Raw genomic sequence first — 14,228 nt, 5'->3', positions numbered from 1 at the left:
CTCTCTTCTGAGATGAATTATGGTCTCACATGGGGCTGGGTTTGGGGTTTTGTTGTGTCAGATCCCATTCCTGACTCTTGGAGCCTCTGCCAAGGCCACTGAACATCCATCTGGGGTTGGCAGAGCTCCACTCGTCCCTGCCAGCCAGCTGGAAGTGACGATCAGACTTTAGGGTCCAGTTTTGGCTTCGATCCCACCTTCTGGGGTTAATCCTTGCCCAGAAGGTGCGGTGAAGGCCAAGTTTCCCTTGGAAGCATGCAGTAAATCCAGTGGAGCTCCATGTCCACAACCAGAGAGCAGATGGCTCTGAGCCATCACAGGGGCTGAGATGGGCAAAGCCTCATCCTTCACCAGCAAAGACCTGCACAGGGAGGTGGCAGGAGATGCTTTGGGCGCATCGTTGCTCTCTTCCCTGAATGTGAGGAGATTGCAACCAAGGTTGGAAGCCTTCCTCCAGCCTTCCTCTCCTCTCACATCTCCTCTTTCTCCCACAGAGCAATGGCAGCAGGGATGCAGGTGGTTACCTTTGCCACGCTTGCACGCAGCAGCGCTTTGGCTCGTTGACACCACTGACCCTTTTCCCAGCGCTTCAGGAACAGCCCATCCAGTTCTAACGAAACATTCCAGCTCCCCAGAGCCCTCGCTGCACCCCGGAGCCATCCTGGATGCGGGACGAGGCCTGTTGTTACATCCCAGCTCCAAAATGAGGTGGATATTGCAGCAGGATTTCACACCAGCTCTGAGAGGAACCCTCCAGGCTCTCTGCAAGGTGCGAGCGAGACCTTTTCTCCAGCCCTGCCTGGCCCTCCAAGAGCTGGTCAGCACGGCACGCACCACTGCACAGAATATGCACTATATATAAACTGTATCGGACAGGACAGCTTGGTTTTTTGAGCATTACCTCTCTGTTATTTCCAGGAAAACACCTCTAGTGACCAAACTGCCAGGATTTCCTTGCTTATTCCATCACGTCATGCCTCAGTGAAATCCCTCTGAGCCACCAGAAGAGGAAATGCGACACTGAAAAGAAACGCTATTCCTAGAGAATGGACTTTTTCCTGGAGCCTATTTTAATATGGAAAATGTCACTTATCAGCTCTGGCAGGAAGCTGTTCATCTCTGCCAGCTGAATTAATCTTCCTTATTTGCAGCAGAGGAGTTTCCCCAGACTCTGTTTCCATTCTCCCTGCAGGAAACAATAAGGGAAGAAGAGAGACCGCATCTGAAGAACTGCTTTGGTTTGAGTCTAATTCAGAGACAAACGGGAGAGAGTTTTTAATGCTGCAATTACATTTGTAACCAAAAAAAAAAAAAAAGCCTTAATGCTTTCTTTTTTTTCTCTTCTCTTCCATTAAGAAGTTGTCCTGGGTTACATTTATTTACCAGCCATCACAGTAGCAATGGTGCAAGTAGCACGGTGGTCTTGTAAATCAGATGGTGTTTTCTCCGCTTGACGACACCGTAACTCGTTGTACCGGAGCCCGTGTCAGGTGGAGATCAAAACCGAAACCAGTTTCAGAAGAGATCTGCTCTTGGACGTGAGCCCAGAGCTGTGAGCCATGCCTGCTGGAGGAAGCTCACACATCCTGTTGACTTCCATGGTTATTCATTGAACAGTAGCTGGTCCGCTTGCTCTCCTTTCACTTTCGAAGCACTGACTCCAGAAAAGCTTTTTCTCTTCTGCTCACCTAAGCATGGGTAGAAGTTGCCCCAAGACTCAGACACTGGATCTAACAGCAAAACTCATCGCAGATGTTGGACCGGGCACCTCCTGGGATCCCTCCCAGCCGTGGCACAGTGGGGAGAGGCAGCGCCGCTGCCGGAGGGTTTGGTCCGTCACGCGTCCAAAGTGCCGCTCCCGTCTGTCCCTGCTGTCCCCCACCGTCACGGCTGCCCGGACACCCGACGAGATAAAAAAATCAACCTCTGTGTGTGCGTTATTTTATATACAAAATGTACACATTTATACATAAAACGGCATCAGTGTAACGTGCCCGTTCTGTAGCGAGGAGGAAATGGGTGGGTAACAACTGATGATGGATGAAGGGAAAAAATGCAAAGGAAAATAGTTCCTAGGTCATGTTACTGCCTTCGGTCGTTGGTAGTGTCTACAGCGAAATCGCTCCTGCTTGTGGTCCCCTGCAAGCGGCCGGAGCCGGCGGGCACCTGGGGTCGGATCCCTGAGCTGCGGTACAAGGGCTGACCCCTGCAACCGCAGCAGGACGGCGCCGGCACCTTTTGCTGCGGTTGCGGACACACCGGCGAATGGCTGAAAGAGAGCAGGAAGGGAGTGAGGACGCGGCGGAAGGATGTTCAGCTGGGTCCCTCTCTGTCTGCCACGAGCAGCGCTGCTTTCCGGTTTATTGGGGCAATTTTGGGGCAAAGTAGCTTGAGGGATGGGGCCAGTCCAGCTGGTCCAACTCTGGCCTTGCTCCTGACCAGAGAACGGGCGCTATTTGGGGCAGGGCAGCCCAGCTTCATCCCCTGGCACCCCAAACCCCACCCCCTGCACCCCAAACCCCCTTCACTGGGGCAGGCAGCCCCCAGCCCACTCCCTGCCAACCACCAGCACCCGCAGGATCACCACCTCCAAATTTTGGCTCCCGACACAGGACACCCGCCGCCTCCACGCCACCTCGGGGTGCTCACGGGGCTCACCCATCCCCCATTCAGCCACATAATGGGATACCCACACACCTTTGGGTGCTGGAGCAGTCTCATCTATGGGAGTCACTTGTTCAGGCTGGGAAGAGCAGCCACGTGTCCCCATGGCGAGCATGTTACACAGAGAGCAGCTGGGGACCAGGACACGCTCTGCCACGTGCCACCGCCGCCTGGGGCAGTGTCCGGCTTTCCATCCGAGCCCGGAGCGTCCTCCGGGCTGGTGGGCGCACCAAGTTGCCGGGCGGTGGGTGCTCAGCCCATGGCGAAGACACCGGGTGGCGACGTCTCGTTCTCAGTGGTGGGAGCCATCATGGGGATGGCCATCATCGCCACCTCGTAGTTCTGCTCCGCGCGTCTGCAGAGGGGAGAGGAGCGTCAGAGGCTGAGGACAACTCATCACCGGGGTGGAAAGACCTCGTGGGGCTCGGCACACTTACTTTTTCATCCTCCAGCAGCAGCAGCCAGCCACAATGCTGGCGACCACCAGCACCGGGAACCCTGCGGGAGAGAGAGAGCGGCTGATGAGCATCTTCCAACACCCAGCCTAACTCAAGCAAAACGGCTCCACAAAGAGCTGAAAATGCTTTGTGCATGTTCGTGAGGCCTCCTCCCCACCCAGGGAAGAAATTTGGGTGCTGCATCCTTCCCCCCTCGCAGGCATTGCCCTTGACCACAGCATAAATCTCCCCCAGCCCCGAGGAGAGCTCTTAGGCTAAAAAAAGAAAATAAGCCCTTGTTTGCCAAAAGAAGCTTTTTTCCCAGCTCACCAATGGAAGAGGCCAGGGTCTTGATGGAAACTGGAAAAGAAGAGAGAAATTGAGATGATTATTATTATTATTATTATTATTTTTTAGCCGCAAAGTCAGGAAAGGGGGGGACCCTCACTAAAAAGGAGGTTGGACAGAAGGGGAAAAACGCATTGAAAAAGTAAGAGCCTTCACGATTTGAAACACAGCCCCGCTGGTGGGTTAGCTCCCCGAGAGGTGGCCTGACCTGCGGCGTGGTCTGCGGGGGCGGTGGGCAGAGGGGTTATCCCCAGAGATGTCCTTGGGGCCGTCCCCTCTCCCAGCGTGGATGTGTCCAGTGGTGGGGGAACCTCCGGCGGTGTAGATGCCTCCAGCGATGGCCCATCGGGTGCTGGTGGAATAGGTGACTGGCTGGCAGCTCCTGGCAGCCTGGGCATTGCTGCTGGAGAGGGGCTGGAGGTCGGGCTGGCGTCAGTGGTTTCTGCTGGGAAAAATGGTGTAAAACTTTTTAATTTAGAGAAATTAACAGGCATGTTCCAGGTAGCACTGTTATTTCAGTGTTCAGCCTCGTGCCTGCTTTGGGCAGGTCATCGCAAGGGCGATACGGCCCATCCGGCAGCTATGAAATGGCTTGATTTCATGGAATTGAATTAACTCGATCACGCCATTGAAATATTTTGCTTTCCATACCACGGTGGTTGTGGTTTTGCCGTGGCTACGGCCACGGTGGCCCCAAACCAACCTCCATGGGCCGCGTTTGCCCCTTCTCACCCCTTTGGGTCGTCCTCTCAGCACGCGGCGTGGTCATGACATCAGGGCTGGGGGTTTCCGGAGGTAGAGCTGGGTCCCCTTCGGGAAGACACAACGCAGAGACACCATCAACGGCAGCGCCCACGCCACCCCGCATCCTCCTCCAGTGCTGGAGGTGTCCCCCCTCCCCGGTCCCATCACCTTCCAGCTGCCAAGCGAGGGCTTACGGATGCATTGCAGCGTGGTGTGGGTCCAGTCGGGCTCGGTGGAACCATCACGGAGGATGCACTGGATGAGGCTGGAGGTACCAGCTTTGCGTTTGTAGCCCGGGTTACAGGTGTAGCGCAGGCGGGCGTTGAGCAGCGTGTTGTTGCCCACATCGATGTGCGCGTTAGCCACATCCTTGGGGCGGCTGCATCGAGCTGGCAGAGGGGGGAAAAAAAAAAAGAGATGGAGATCACAACAGGGAGATTAGGCACCCTCCGGCCCCAGCTCACTGTGCTGAACAGCACCCAGGAGGGTCAAATCCTGCCAAAGGGTGGGAATGAGGTATTGGTGCTGGCCTGAGGCTGGGAGAGCCTCATCCAACCTGCAAAGAGACGGGATGCACAGGGGATGGAGAAGGGGAAAGCTCCGTTTCCAGCACATTTGCAGCCACTTGTAGCAGCTCCTCCAGTCGACGAAGCCTTTTCACAGAATTTCATCCCCCCGCAGTGACTGTCCCAGGCGGACAGCCCTGGCTGCATCCTGCCAACAGCTGCTGCATTTCATCTGCCCTCGCTGCCTCCTTTTTAATCTGCTCATTTTTCAGCTGAAAAATTCCAGGTGCTGCGTGAGTCCTCCAGCCACTTCCTGGGGCTTTTTCCTTGCCAGAAGCTGCAGCGCACAGCCCCAGAGGCAGCTGAAATCTGAGCATCACGTGGCTGGGCAATGTGGTGGTGATGAGCTATGGGTTACAGCTTTTCTCATCCCCAGAAGGGCTCATGCTTCCCCTTTGGCCCTGATTTGAGGTCAGTTTTGCAAGAGGATGTTACAATTTCACTTCTTTTCTCTGGCGCAATGGAGAAAGTTTCTTGGTTGCCCCAAGACTCTGCCCGCACCTGGACCCCTGCCGCAGCATGGGAACGGCTCGCCCACGACCCCCGCTGCCACCTCCTGTCGTCCTACGCGAGCCGCTGCGGAGAGGTGATGCTCCAGCACCAGGACGGAGCGGTGCACGGCGGGGATAAAGCAATATACAGCCAGGCTGGAGTGGTCCACAGCTGGGATGGAGCGATGCACAGCCAGGATGTCATGCACGGCCAGGATGGAGCAATCTATGGCCAGGATGCGATGCACAGCCAAAATGGAGCAATGCACAGCCGGGATGTCATGCACGGCCAGGATGGAGCAATGCACGGCCGGGATGGAGCGATGCACGGCCGGGATGGAGCGATGCACGGCCGGGATGGAGCGATGCACAGCCAGGATGGAGCGATGCACGGCCGGGATGGAGCCATGCATGGCCGGGATGGAGCGATGCACGGCCGGGATGGAGCGATGCACGGCTGGGATGCGATACACAGCAAGGATGAATTGATGCCCGGCACAGATGGAGCAATACCCAGCTGGGATGAAGCGATGCCCAGCTGGGACGGAGCGGTGCCCAGCCGGGATGATGCACATTTGGTACGGAGGGACGCACGGTTGGGCTGGGATCGCGAGTGGGATGGTGACGGGAGCACAGCGGGGACGGGAGCACAGTGGCAGTGGGGACAGGAACACAACATGCTTCCCTAGGCACCCAAAACACCCGGACATAAAATCTCCTTAATCTTAAAAATCTCCTGCCCCAATTTGTTATGTATCCCCAAACATCCTAGGGGCCTCTGCTCCGTTTCGGTGCTTGGGTGGGTCCGTGCCGTGTCCCCCCGGCACTGGGACACCCCGAATTGCTGCAGCCACCGTGTCCGGAAAGCACGAGCGATGCGGCGGCCACACATGTGCTGAGCATGTCAGTTCTCGGTCTCCTCTCAAGTCAGAGGTGAAGTTTCTGGGAGCATTTCGAGGAAACCGCACGGGCTGTTTCACAACACCCTCGCACCTTGTCAGACATGAAGCCATGCCATAAAATGAATGAAAAGCCCTTCCAGCGCCAAGACAACCCGCAGGCACGTCTGCAAAGGGAACGCAGCGGAAAATCTGTCTGGAAGCATCAAAAATATCCAGGAAAACGTCATCTCAATCTCACCAAAGCACTTTTTTTCCAGTTAATTTGACTGTAAAATAATCTGCTCTTCCAAAAAATGCCCAAGTCCTTTGATGGCAAGACCCCAGCATCGCTGCTCTCCGGGATTGCGACCCCGGCGACTCGTGCCATCAGTGCATGGATTTCAGTTTGTTCAATGAGACGAAACACATTCCAAGGGGGAAAAGGGGAGGAAATCTTTGGAGATTCAGGTTTCCAGCGCTGCTACAGCCCTGGAGATGCATGGCCAAGATTTAGACTTTCTTTTATACCTCAGCAGTGAATTGGAAATGGTGGAAAATATGGATGGACAGGGAGAGCCGTGATAAAGCTCTTGCTTCCAAGCAAGGAGATCTGCAGTAACTACAAACCTCTCCCTCTCGTTTGCTTTTTTATTGGAGCAGATTGATAAAATTCTTTGGATCTGGACACTACTGGGGACTTGCATGCAGAAATAAAACATGTGTCTTCTATTTTCCTGTTTAAACCAAGGAAAAGCTCACAAGACTCTCCTAGGACGGCCAAAAGCATCTTTCTGCTTGTTTCTGTTCCCTTTGAGCTTTGCTGGTTGAGTTTTCCCATTGATATGTCAGCCCAAGTGCTCAAAGATGTCGCATCGTTAGCTGACCTCCCAAACGAGCCGTGGTGCCAGGTAGCAGCCTACCTGGGAAAATACCTCTGGCTGCCTTATTTCCATCCAAATTCTCCGCATCCCCCCCGATATTAAATCTCCAAGTTGAAACACATGCACAATATTCAGGGGGTTTTGTATTCATGAAATAAATAAAACTTTTTCACTTTTTTAACTGAAAAACATTTACAAGCTGTGCCGGGGATGGAAAGCAGGAGCGGATGTGATGCCCGGTGCGAGCATCGGCACGGCCGGTGCAGAGCAGCTGCGGCGTGTCCCGAATCATCCATTGACAGAATTAAAAGCAGTAACTATTATTCTTGTTCCCTAACAGCCCAGATAACCACATTTTCTGCCCCAAACAGTGGTCCTGATTGCATCACCACTATCAGGAACATCATCTGCAGATCCTGGATGGGGCCGTTGGAGGGTATTGCCTTCGGGGAAAGCTATTTTTAGCCTGTTCCTGAGATGCGCCTGGCAGCACACACAGCTCATTCCTAATTTTTGCTACTGGAGTAATTTTACAACCCTCGCTGCACCTCCCAGTTGTTTAGAAATAGGAATAAATTCATTTTCTTGGGCACTGCAGCTTCATTAGCACACGGGAGCCTGGAGAAGGGAGAGCGCTAAAGCTGTCCCGAAGCTTTGTAGTCCCTTCCAGCCTTATTTCCTGCATTTCCAGGCAAATTCTTCACAATTACCGCATTTCCAGTTAATTCAGTATTCCCAATGGACTTGCTGCCGCAGCCAGCGGCTTCCCAGTGCTGCCAGCATCACCAGCTCCTCCACCATCCGCACTGAGCCGTGACGGTGATTTTTCCCAAAGTTACTTCTGGAGAGGTGAGACATTCCCAGTCCGACAGCAATGCTCAGCCGTGGACAAGTCACCGTCCCGTGGAAAAATCACACAGCCCACCCGGAGTGAAAGCCTGCGGTGATGCAGCTCCCATAGGTCCATCTCACGGACCCTAAAAATCACCCCCAGCCTCCCTGGACACTGGTGGGGAAGGCGGTGTGGGCATCCAGGGAGGGAGGTGGGCACCTGGTGGGGTGCCAGGGGAACGTGGGGGTGCAGCTTGGGCACCCAGGGGAGCCGTGTGGGTGCCTTGGCGGGGGCGGGGGCACCCTGGGGAGGGAGTGTGGGTACACTGGTGTGCAGCCTGGGCACCTTCGGGGGGAGTGTGGGCACCCCAGGGTGCAGCGTGGGTACCCCAGGGGGGTGCAAGACAAACCTAGAGAGAGGGGTGGGCACCCCGGGGAGTAGCGTGGGCACCCCGGAAAGCTAAGCGAACACCCCGGAAACGGCGTGGGCACCCCGAGGAGTAGCGTGAGCACCCCGGGGAGGACGTGGGCACCCCGTGGGAGGACGTGGGCATGTCGGCGGCGGGTCGGGGAGCCCGGGGGAATCCCGCTTACCGGTGTCAGCGGCGGCCCAGGGCAGCAGGAGGGCGACGGTACCGCAGAGCAGCGGCAGCAGCGGCCGCGCCATGGGACGGCGGCGGCACCGGGGCCGGGCCGGGCAGCTCAGCGCTCCCGCGGGGGTTCCGCGGCGCTGTCCCGCCGCCCGCCGCCGGACATGCCCGGCGTGGCGCGTCCTGCCTTCCCCTTTCGCTTTCGCTTTCGAGCCGGGACGACCGAGAGGGACGGACCCACAGCCCTGCCGGGAAGGGAGCCCGGGCGGAGGGAGGGCGGGTGCAGTGCCCGGGGAGGGGGGGATTGGGGGGGGTGCAATGCCCGGGGTGGATTCGGTACCCGAGTGGGGATGCAGTACCCCGGGGGGATGTAATACCTGGGAGGGGATGCAGTACTGGGGGGGGGGGGTGGATGCAATACCGGGTGGGGGTGGATTCTTTGCCCCGGGGAGGGGAATGAGATACCGGGGGGGGGGGATGCAATACCCGGGGGGATGCAATACCTCGGGGGCCGGTGGGGGGGGCGTGAAATACCCGTGGGATGCAATAGCGCTGGCAGGAGTGGGGGGGTGGTCCAATAGCCAGGAAGGAGATGCAGCACCTGGGGGGGGCGGATTTGGTACCCGAGGGAGGATGCAGTACCCAGAGAGGGGATGCAGTACCCAAGGAGTATGAGATACCCGGGGGTGTGCGTGTGTGCAATACCAGGAGGATGAAATATGTGAGGAGGGGGTGTGCATTACCCAGGGGGATGCAATATCAGGGGGTGGGGGAGAGGGGATGTGATACCTGGGGGATGGCAGCTGTGATACCCCTAGAGAAGAGAGCAGTTCCTGGGGTGATGCAATACCCAGGGGGCCATGGGGACGCAGATATCCCAATGCTGGAGCTGGAGCTTGGTGGTCCTCAGGCAAACCTTAAAACTGGAACTCAGGCTAGATATGATTCAAGGCCCTGGAAGATCTACAGAGCTCCTACACTGGACTCCAACCTGCAGCATGCCTGGGACTGTGCTGCTCCCACAGGTCCTGCTTACAACAAATCATTCCAAAACAATTCCAATTCCCGGTTCCTTGCTCGTGGCCTCCTGGCTTTGCCTGTCTCCATTTCCTCTTCTCTTGACTGCAAGTCATTTTGTCTTGGCAGTGAGTATCTTCACAATAACTACAAAAGGGAAGGAAAAGGGCTATTTGGAGGATACGTTTCATGGCCAATTAGGAAGTCTTCATGAAAAGTGGGTACATTCTCCCTCTGCCTATCAAGGAGAGTTCATTAACCTCTGTTAACCTCCCCTAAAGCACAAGAGAGTCACTGAAGGTGGCCCAACCAGTTGACAAACCACTTGATCCCGACAAGCGTATTTTAGAAGGAGCAACATACAAGACCGCAAACCTTGAGAACAAGGCGTATACACCTGAGGATTGCGGCTGGAAACATGCAGGGCCAGGCAGATGAAAATGCTGCCCCAGTTATGCCCCAGTTAAGTGATACCCCAGATACCCAGGGCTTGGTGTTTAAATTGTGTTGATTAAGCACTCTAATCTATGTACTCTGGACGGGTTGGGATTTCACATTATGAAAAGCAATCAGCAGGTTAGAGTTCACAATTAGCTTACACAATAAATAGCTGAGGGCAATAATACTGGGATTTGGTAAAGAAAATACAGTCTGTGAAGACTTTACCCTTCTCCAAGTATTCCTTCGAAAGCCAGAAAAAAACCCAATTCTGTCATAACTGTTTCTGATCAAGGGTTTTTGCAATCCTTGCGAAAAAAAAATCTGGAACTACTAATCTTCAAGAAGATAAGCAAAACTACCTGTGAGAGTTTATTTTTATTGGCCAAACTGGAAAATTGTGATGTCCGAGAATGGCATAATTTCAATAGGAAGTTTATCTACAAAAAAGTCAGAGCTATGAATGACCGTGGCTGCTGATTTCCAGCATCACCCCACTGAGCCCTGCCTGATCCACGTCTCGGGGAGCCCTTTGTGCACTGTCCCCCAACACACGGCATCAAAGGATCCTTCCCACCTTGTGCCTGCCCCATGCACCCTAAAGCATCCCTCACAGTTGGACATGGAGATAACCAAGGGCTGAGCACATCTTCTGTATTTTCAGAGGGCTTTGCCATCCCGCATCCAAGCTAACAATTTAAAAGCTCTCTGTTTTCAATTGCTTTGAACATCTGAGAAACAATTTTTGTGCTGACCCATCTCCCTCCATCTCGCCTTGTATTGCTTTTGGGAAGGTTGGGCAGAAGTGTTTTAGTTCTGCTGGGGTTTTGCTTGTTTCTCCTTGGATGTAGCGTGTGGAAGGGTTGTGTTATTGATTATGTCTCTTTAACTGGAGATTTTGGGGTAAGAAAAGCTGGATTCTAGGCCAGGACTAGAGATCAGTCCAGTGTCTTTGAAGAGAAACAAACTGCTTGTTTTAAGATGTCAGCACAGGAGCAATCTCCTTCCTGGGCAAAAATGTTCCTTTGGGCTCACTTTCCAGCTAAGAGCAACTGAAATGATGCCTTATACAGCAAAATAGTACGAGATCCAACAGTTCATCTGCTTTTGTTTTTCTTTGAGGACTTTGCCAGGAATGATTTCATTTCTTATCATCTCTGACATATGTGTTCCTGCACCAAGTGTATATAACCCACTCAGGATGTGAGTTCATCATTAAATGTTCTTATCTCCCATGAATATTTGGGAGTGTGGTTCATCCCTGCGAATAGCACATGCTCGGTACAAAAGGTTGCTACGAACCATTTGTAAAGATCAGGTTTGCAAACCGGAATGATTTCCCATCAAGTTAGCATCCCTGCTCTAATTTTACCTTACCTACTATTAATCAGTCTAGGCAAGAAGCGGTCGCTGCTCAGGATGGTCTCTCTCTCCCAAAGCGGTGCTACCCGCTGTGCTTAGAGGCACCTAGAAAAAATCAAAATAGATCCCTGAAAATAAAAAAGAGATGGAAGTTTTTCCTTAACCAGGAACAAATTATAGTGCTACCATTTTGTCTTATGGGAGCTACAAAAATATTGAGGCTCTCTAACAAATGAAGCAGATGGTTTTCTGGTGCTGTGATAATAATTATCCCTACTGGGAGCACACTGCAAATGCTCAAGGCAGGCACAGCATGTTTGAGAGGCAGAAGTAAGTGTGACCTGCACCTGCAGGGACTAAACCAGGTTGCCTTGATACTGCTTCCCACCCAGGAGACTATAAATGCTTTATTATGACCTTTATTAGTTTTAATGACCCTATCCTACGGGTGTTACAGATTAGTGTTAAAGCTAAACATGTTGAGGAGAAGGAGGAAGAGGAGGAGAAGGAATAACAATAACAATGTAATAACAATAATAATAGCAATATGAAGACAAAGAAGATGAAGAAGACAAAGTTGAAGAAGATGAAGATAAAGACAACAAAGATAAGATGATGAAGAACATGCATATGAAGACAAAGAAGAGGAAGAAGATGAAGATTAAGACAAGATAAAGATGAAGACAAAGACGAAGGAGAAGGAGAGAAGGAGAAGGAAAAAAGAAGGAGAGAAGGAGGAGAAGGAGAGAAGGAGAAGGAGAGAAGGAGAGGGAGAAGGAGAAGGAGATCCAGTGCTTAGTATTGTAGGCAGGACCATTCTCTGGCAAAAGCTAAAATACACCACACTTATGCTTGCTATAGATTTTACACATTGATGCATGTTGAAAACATCTTTTTTTTTTTTTACTTCTGAATTGGTAGAATTGGTTGAAACAGAGTGGTGTTGCTGCCCAGAGGGACACCACGATGATGACTATGAGTGCATGTTGCATTTGCAGCATCTGGCCGGAGAGGATCCTGCCTTTCTGAAAGCTGCTCCTGAGCTTGGAAACTGCTCACGTTGGAATTTCTGGAAGTGTGACTCTGCTGCTGAGGAATTCATGTGAAGCCGGGTGAGAGGCAGGGTGGGGTGTGCACAGCTTTTGGGCATGCAGGGGATCTCCATTGGAATTTTTTTGGAAATTCAGCTCCTTTTCCATTTGGAGTGATGGAGGTGGAGGGAGAAGTACTGATGAAACCACAAAAGTGGTTTTCTGCCTTGGGGTTGCTTTGGGTCTTAACTTCTGGGTTTCCTGACTTTTGGGAATTTCAGTTCTCGGTTTGTAAGGTCATTGGTGAGAAGCGTTGCAGCCTTTTCTCAAAGAAAACTAGTAGAATGTTGTCACAAGACTTTATGTTATGCTATTTAATCAGATCCTAGGAGGCAAGAGTTCCTTACATTGGAACAAATAACCAGAATTGCAGCCACCGATGAAACACAAGGCTGTAAAATTTCCAGATGGAGGCTTGGATACATCCCCTTTCGTCTGCAAATAACAGCCTCAGAGGATTTCTCTTAAAGCAAAATTAACTCTGCTCACATTTTTTTATTCTCTGATAATTAAAAGGAGGATGGAAGATTTGTATAGCTCTTTCTACCATCACTTTCCAGGAGCACATAAATGTCTATCACATAGAGCTTGTTTCCTTTTTCCTTTCCCCAGGGTAATATCATTTGTGGGTAACATCATTTGTCTGCTGCTAGACAGCATAACAAATTATAGGCAGGTTGTGTCACATTGTAGGGAAAATCGCTTCTGTACATTCATCTTTAAAGCTGGTATTTGTAAAATTAAGCTTGACTTCGTTTGCCATCAAAAGCTGAAAATTATGGTAAGTTGGAAATCTTGACTTTAAAAGCCTTGTGCAGAGCAAATGGTGCTGCATCACTGTAAAGGCTTACAAGAAATCACATTTCCCCTCTCGTAATTAATGTAGGGAAATTCTCATTGACCTCTATAAGCAGTCGAAGGAAATAGCTTGTTATAGCCAACTAAAAGCAGGGGGGAAAAAACATGTTTGTGAGCGAGTTGGTTTTTATTTTGCAGATCTTGCCCTGTCTACAGGTGGCCAAGACTGTGAAAGCTTTGGCTAGGCTTTAGGGCAAGAATGGCGGAAAAGTTCAGCTTGAGGAACGCGGCAGGAACACCCCGTTGCTGCTGGGGGCTGGAGAAAGGCAGCTGCTGCTCCTTAGGGAAGCACCCGCAGCTTGTCCTTCCTGGGAGGATGGTTGCTTTTGTGAGAAAATAAATACTCGTAACAAATGTCCTGACTGAATGCGTTGCCTGCTCACAGCAATGCCTTTCCCCAACACCTCCTGGGCATCGCAGAGATGCTGAGAAGAAACCAGCTAAGGGCCCCAGGCTTGATATTTATAAATGGTTCTCTCTAAACTATGGTTTTGGACATGTAGTGGTATGCAAGTAAGGAGAGTAGAGTAGCCTATGAGCTGACTCATTACCCCAGACAGTTATTTAAAGTTCTCATACAGTATATTCTTATCCTTCCTTCATGCCACGGTTCAGAAGAGGATTAAGCAGATGCTGCTGTTCCTGAAGGTCATCAGAGGTGTAACCACGACCTCATCAGACTTGCATTCAGTGCGTAACAACTTCAATGACATACACATATGGCAACAAGGCTACAAAGTGTTAGTGAAGTGGGTTTCCAGGATGCTAAACCTGAGCAGCCAGGCAGAGTCAGGGGCTTCTGCATAGATCCAGGGAAGCAAATATGAGATAAAAAGTTGCCACCAGAGTCAACAACAAAAGCAAGCGTAAAGCTGGAGGGGTTAAAGTGAGGAATTTCTTCCAAAAGAGCAAACTTGTTCCTGGTTAGACACATTTCATCCCTGAGTTGTGAGGTTATCCAAGACCTGAGGGTTCACATCCACATCAGTCACAAAGTCCCAAGTCACCTGCACTATCTTGACAGCCCAT

At 51.9% G+C, this 14,228-nt stretch overlaps 2 protein-coding genes across 9 annotated transcripts in view; one reads left to right on the top strand and one right to left on the bottom strand.

Annotated features, from left to right (window-relative positions):
* Positions 1-1,972, top strand: part of FBH1 (F-box DNA helicase 1) — a 32,917-nt gene extending 30,945 nt beyond the window's left edge. For 3 of the 5 annotated variants that reach the window (XM_054813020.1, XM_054813022.1, XM_054813024.1), the window contains exon 21: positions 495-1,969. In XM_054813020.1, coding sequence (XP_054668995.1) covers positions 495-614 — 120 coding nt within the window. In that variant the 3' untranslated portion in view covers positions 615-1,969. Of the gene's footprint in view, positions 1-494 lie in introns of all 5 variants that reach the window. The other 2 variants (XM_054813023.1, XM_054813021.1) reach the window with 2 other exon arrangements.
* A 151-nt stretch (positions 1,973-2,123) lies between these two features.
* On the bottom strand, positions 2,124-8,661 carry IL15RA (interleukin 15 receptor subunit alpha). Of its 4 annotated transcripts, none has more exons than XM_054813031.1 (8): positions 4,750-5,135; positions 4,388-4,582; positions 4,182-4,259; positions 3,658-3,894; positions 3,432-3,461; positions 3,102-3,162; positions 2,698-3,019; positions 2,124-2,269 (listed from the first exon to the last, which is right to left on the bottom strand). In XM_054813031.1, the coding sequence occupies exons 1-7, from the start codon at positions 4,904-4,906 to the stop codon at positions 2,917-2,919; spliced, it is 861 nt and encodes a 286-aa protein (XP_054669006.1). In that variant the 5' UTR covers positions 4,907-5,135; the 3' UTR covers positions 2,124-2,269; positions 2,698-2,916. The 4 variants fall into 4 exon arrangements, with proteins under 4 accessions (XP_054669006.1, XP_054669008.1, XP_054669007.1 ...); XM_054813033.1 differs by lacking the exon at positions 4,750-5,135 and adding an exon at positions 8,438-8,661 and having other exon boundaries at positions 2,132-2,269; XM_054813032.1 differs by having other exon boundaries at positions 2,132-2,269; positions 3,658-3,891.
* Positions 8,662-14,228: the final 5,567 nt, after the last annotated feature.

The sequence above is a fragment of the Grus americana genome, chromosome 1 (assembly GCF_028858705.1).
Source record: "Grus americana isolate bGruAme1 chromosome 1, bGruAme1.mat, whole genome shotgun sequence".
Lineage (NCBI taxonomy): Eukaryota > Metazoa > Chordata > Aves > Gruiformes > Gruidae > Grus > Grus americana.
The sequence above is the reverse complement of the archived record's forward strand: the minus strand, read 5'-3'. Positions and strand labels throughout refer to the sequence as shown.

Coding starts and splice junctions, on each gene's coding strand:
- IL15RA (XM_054813031.1), bottom strand. CDS start 4,906: ATGCAGCCAGGGCTGTCCGCCTGGGACAGTCACTGCGGGGGGATGAAA. Junction 4,260..4,387: donor CACCACGCTGCAATGCATCC/GTAAGCCCTCGC, acceptor GTCTTCCCGAAG/GGGACCCAGCTCTACCTCCG. Junction 3,020..3,101: donor TGCTGCTGGAGGATGAAAAA/GTAAGTGTGCCG, acceptor TCCCCTCTGCAG/ACGCGCGGAGCAGAACTACG.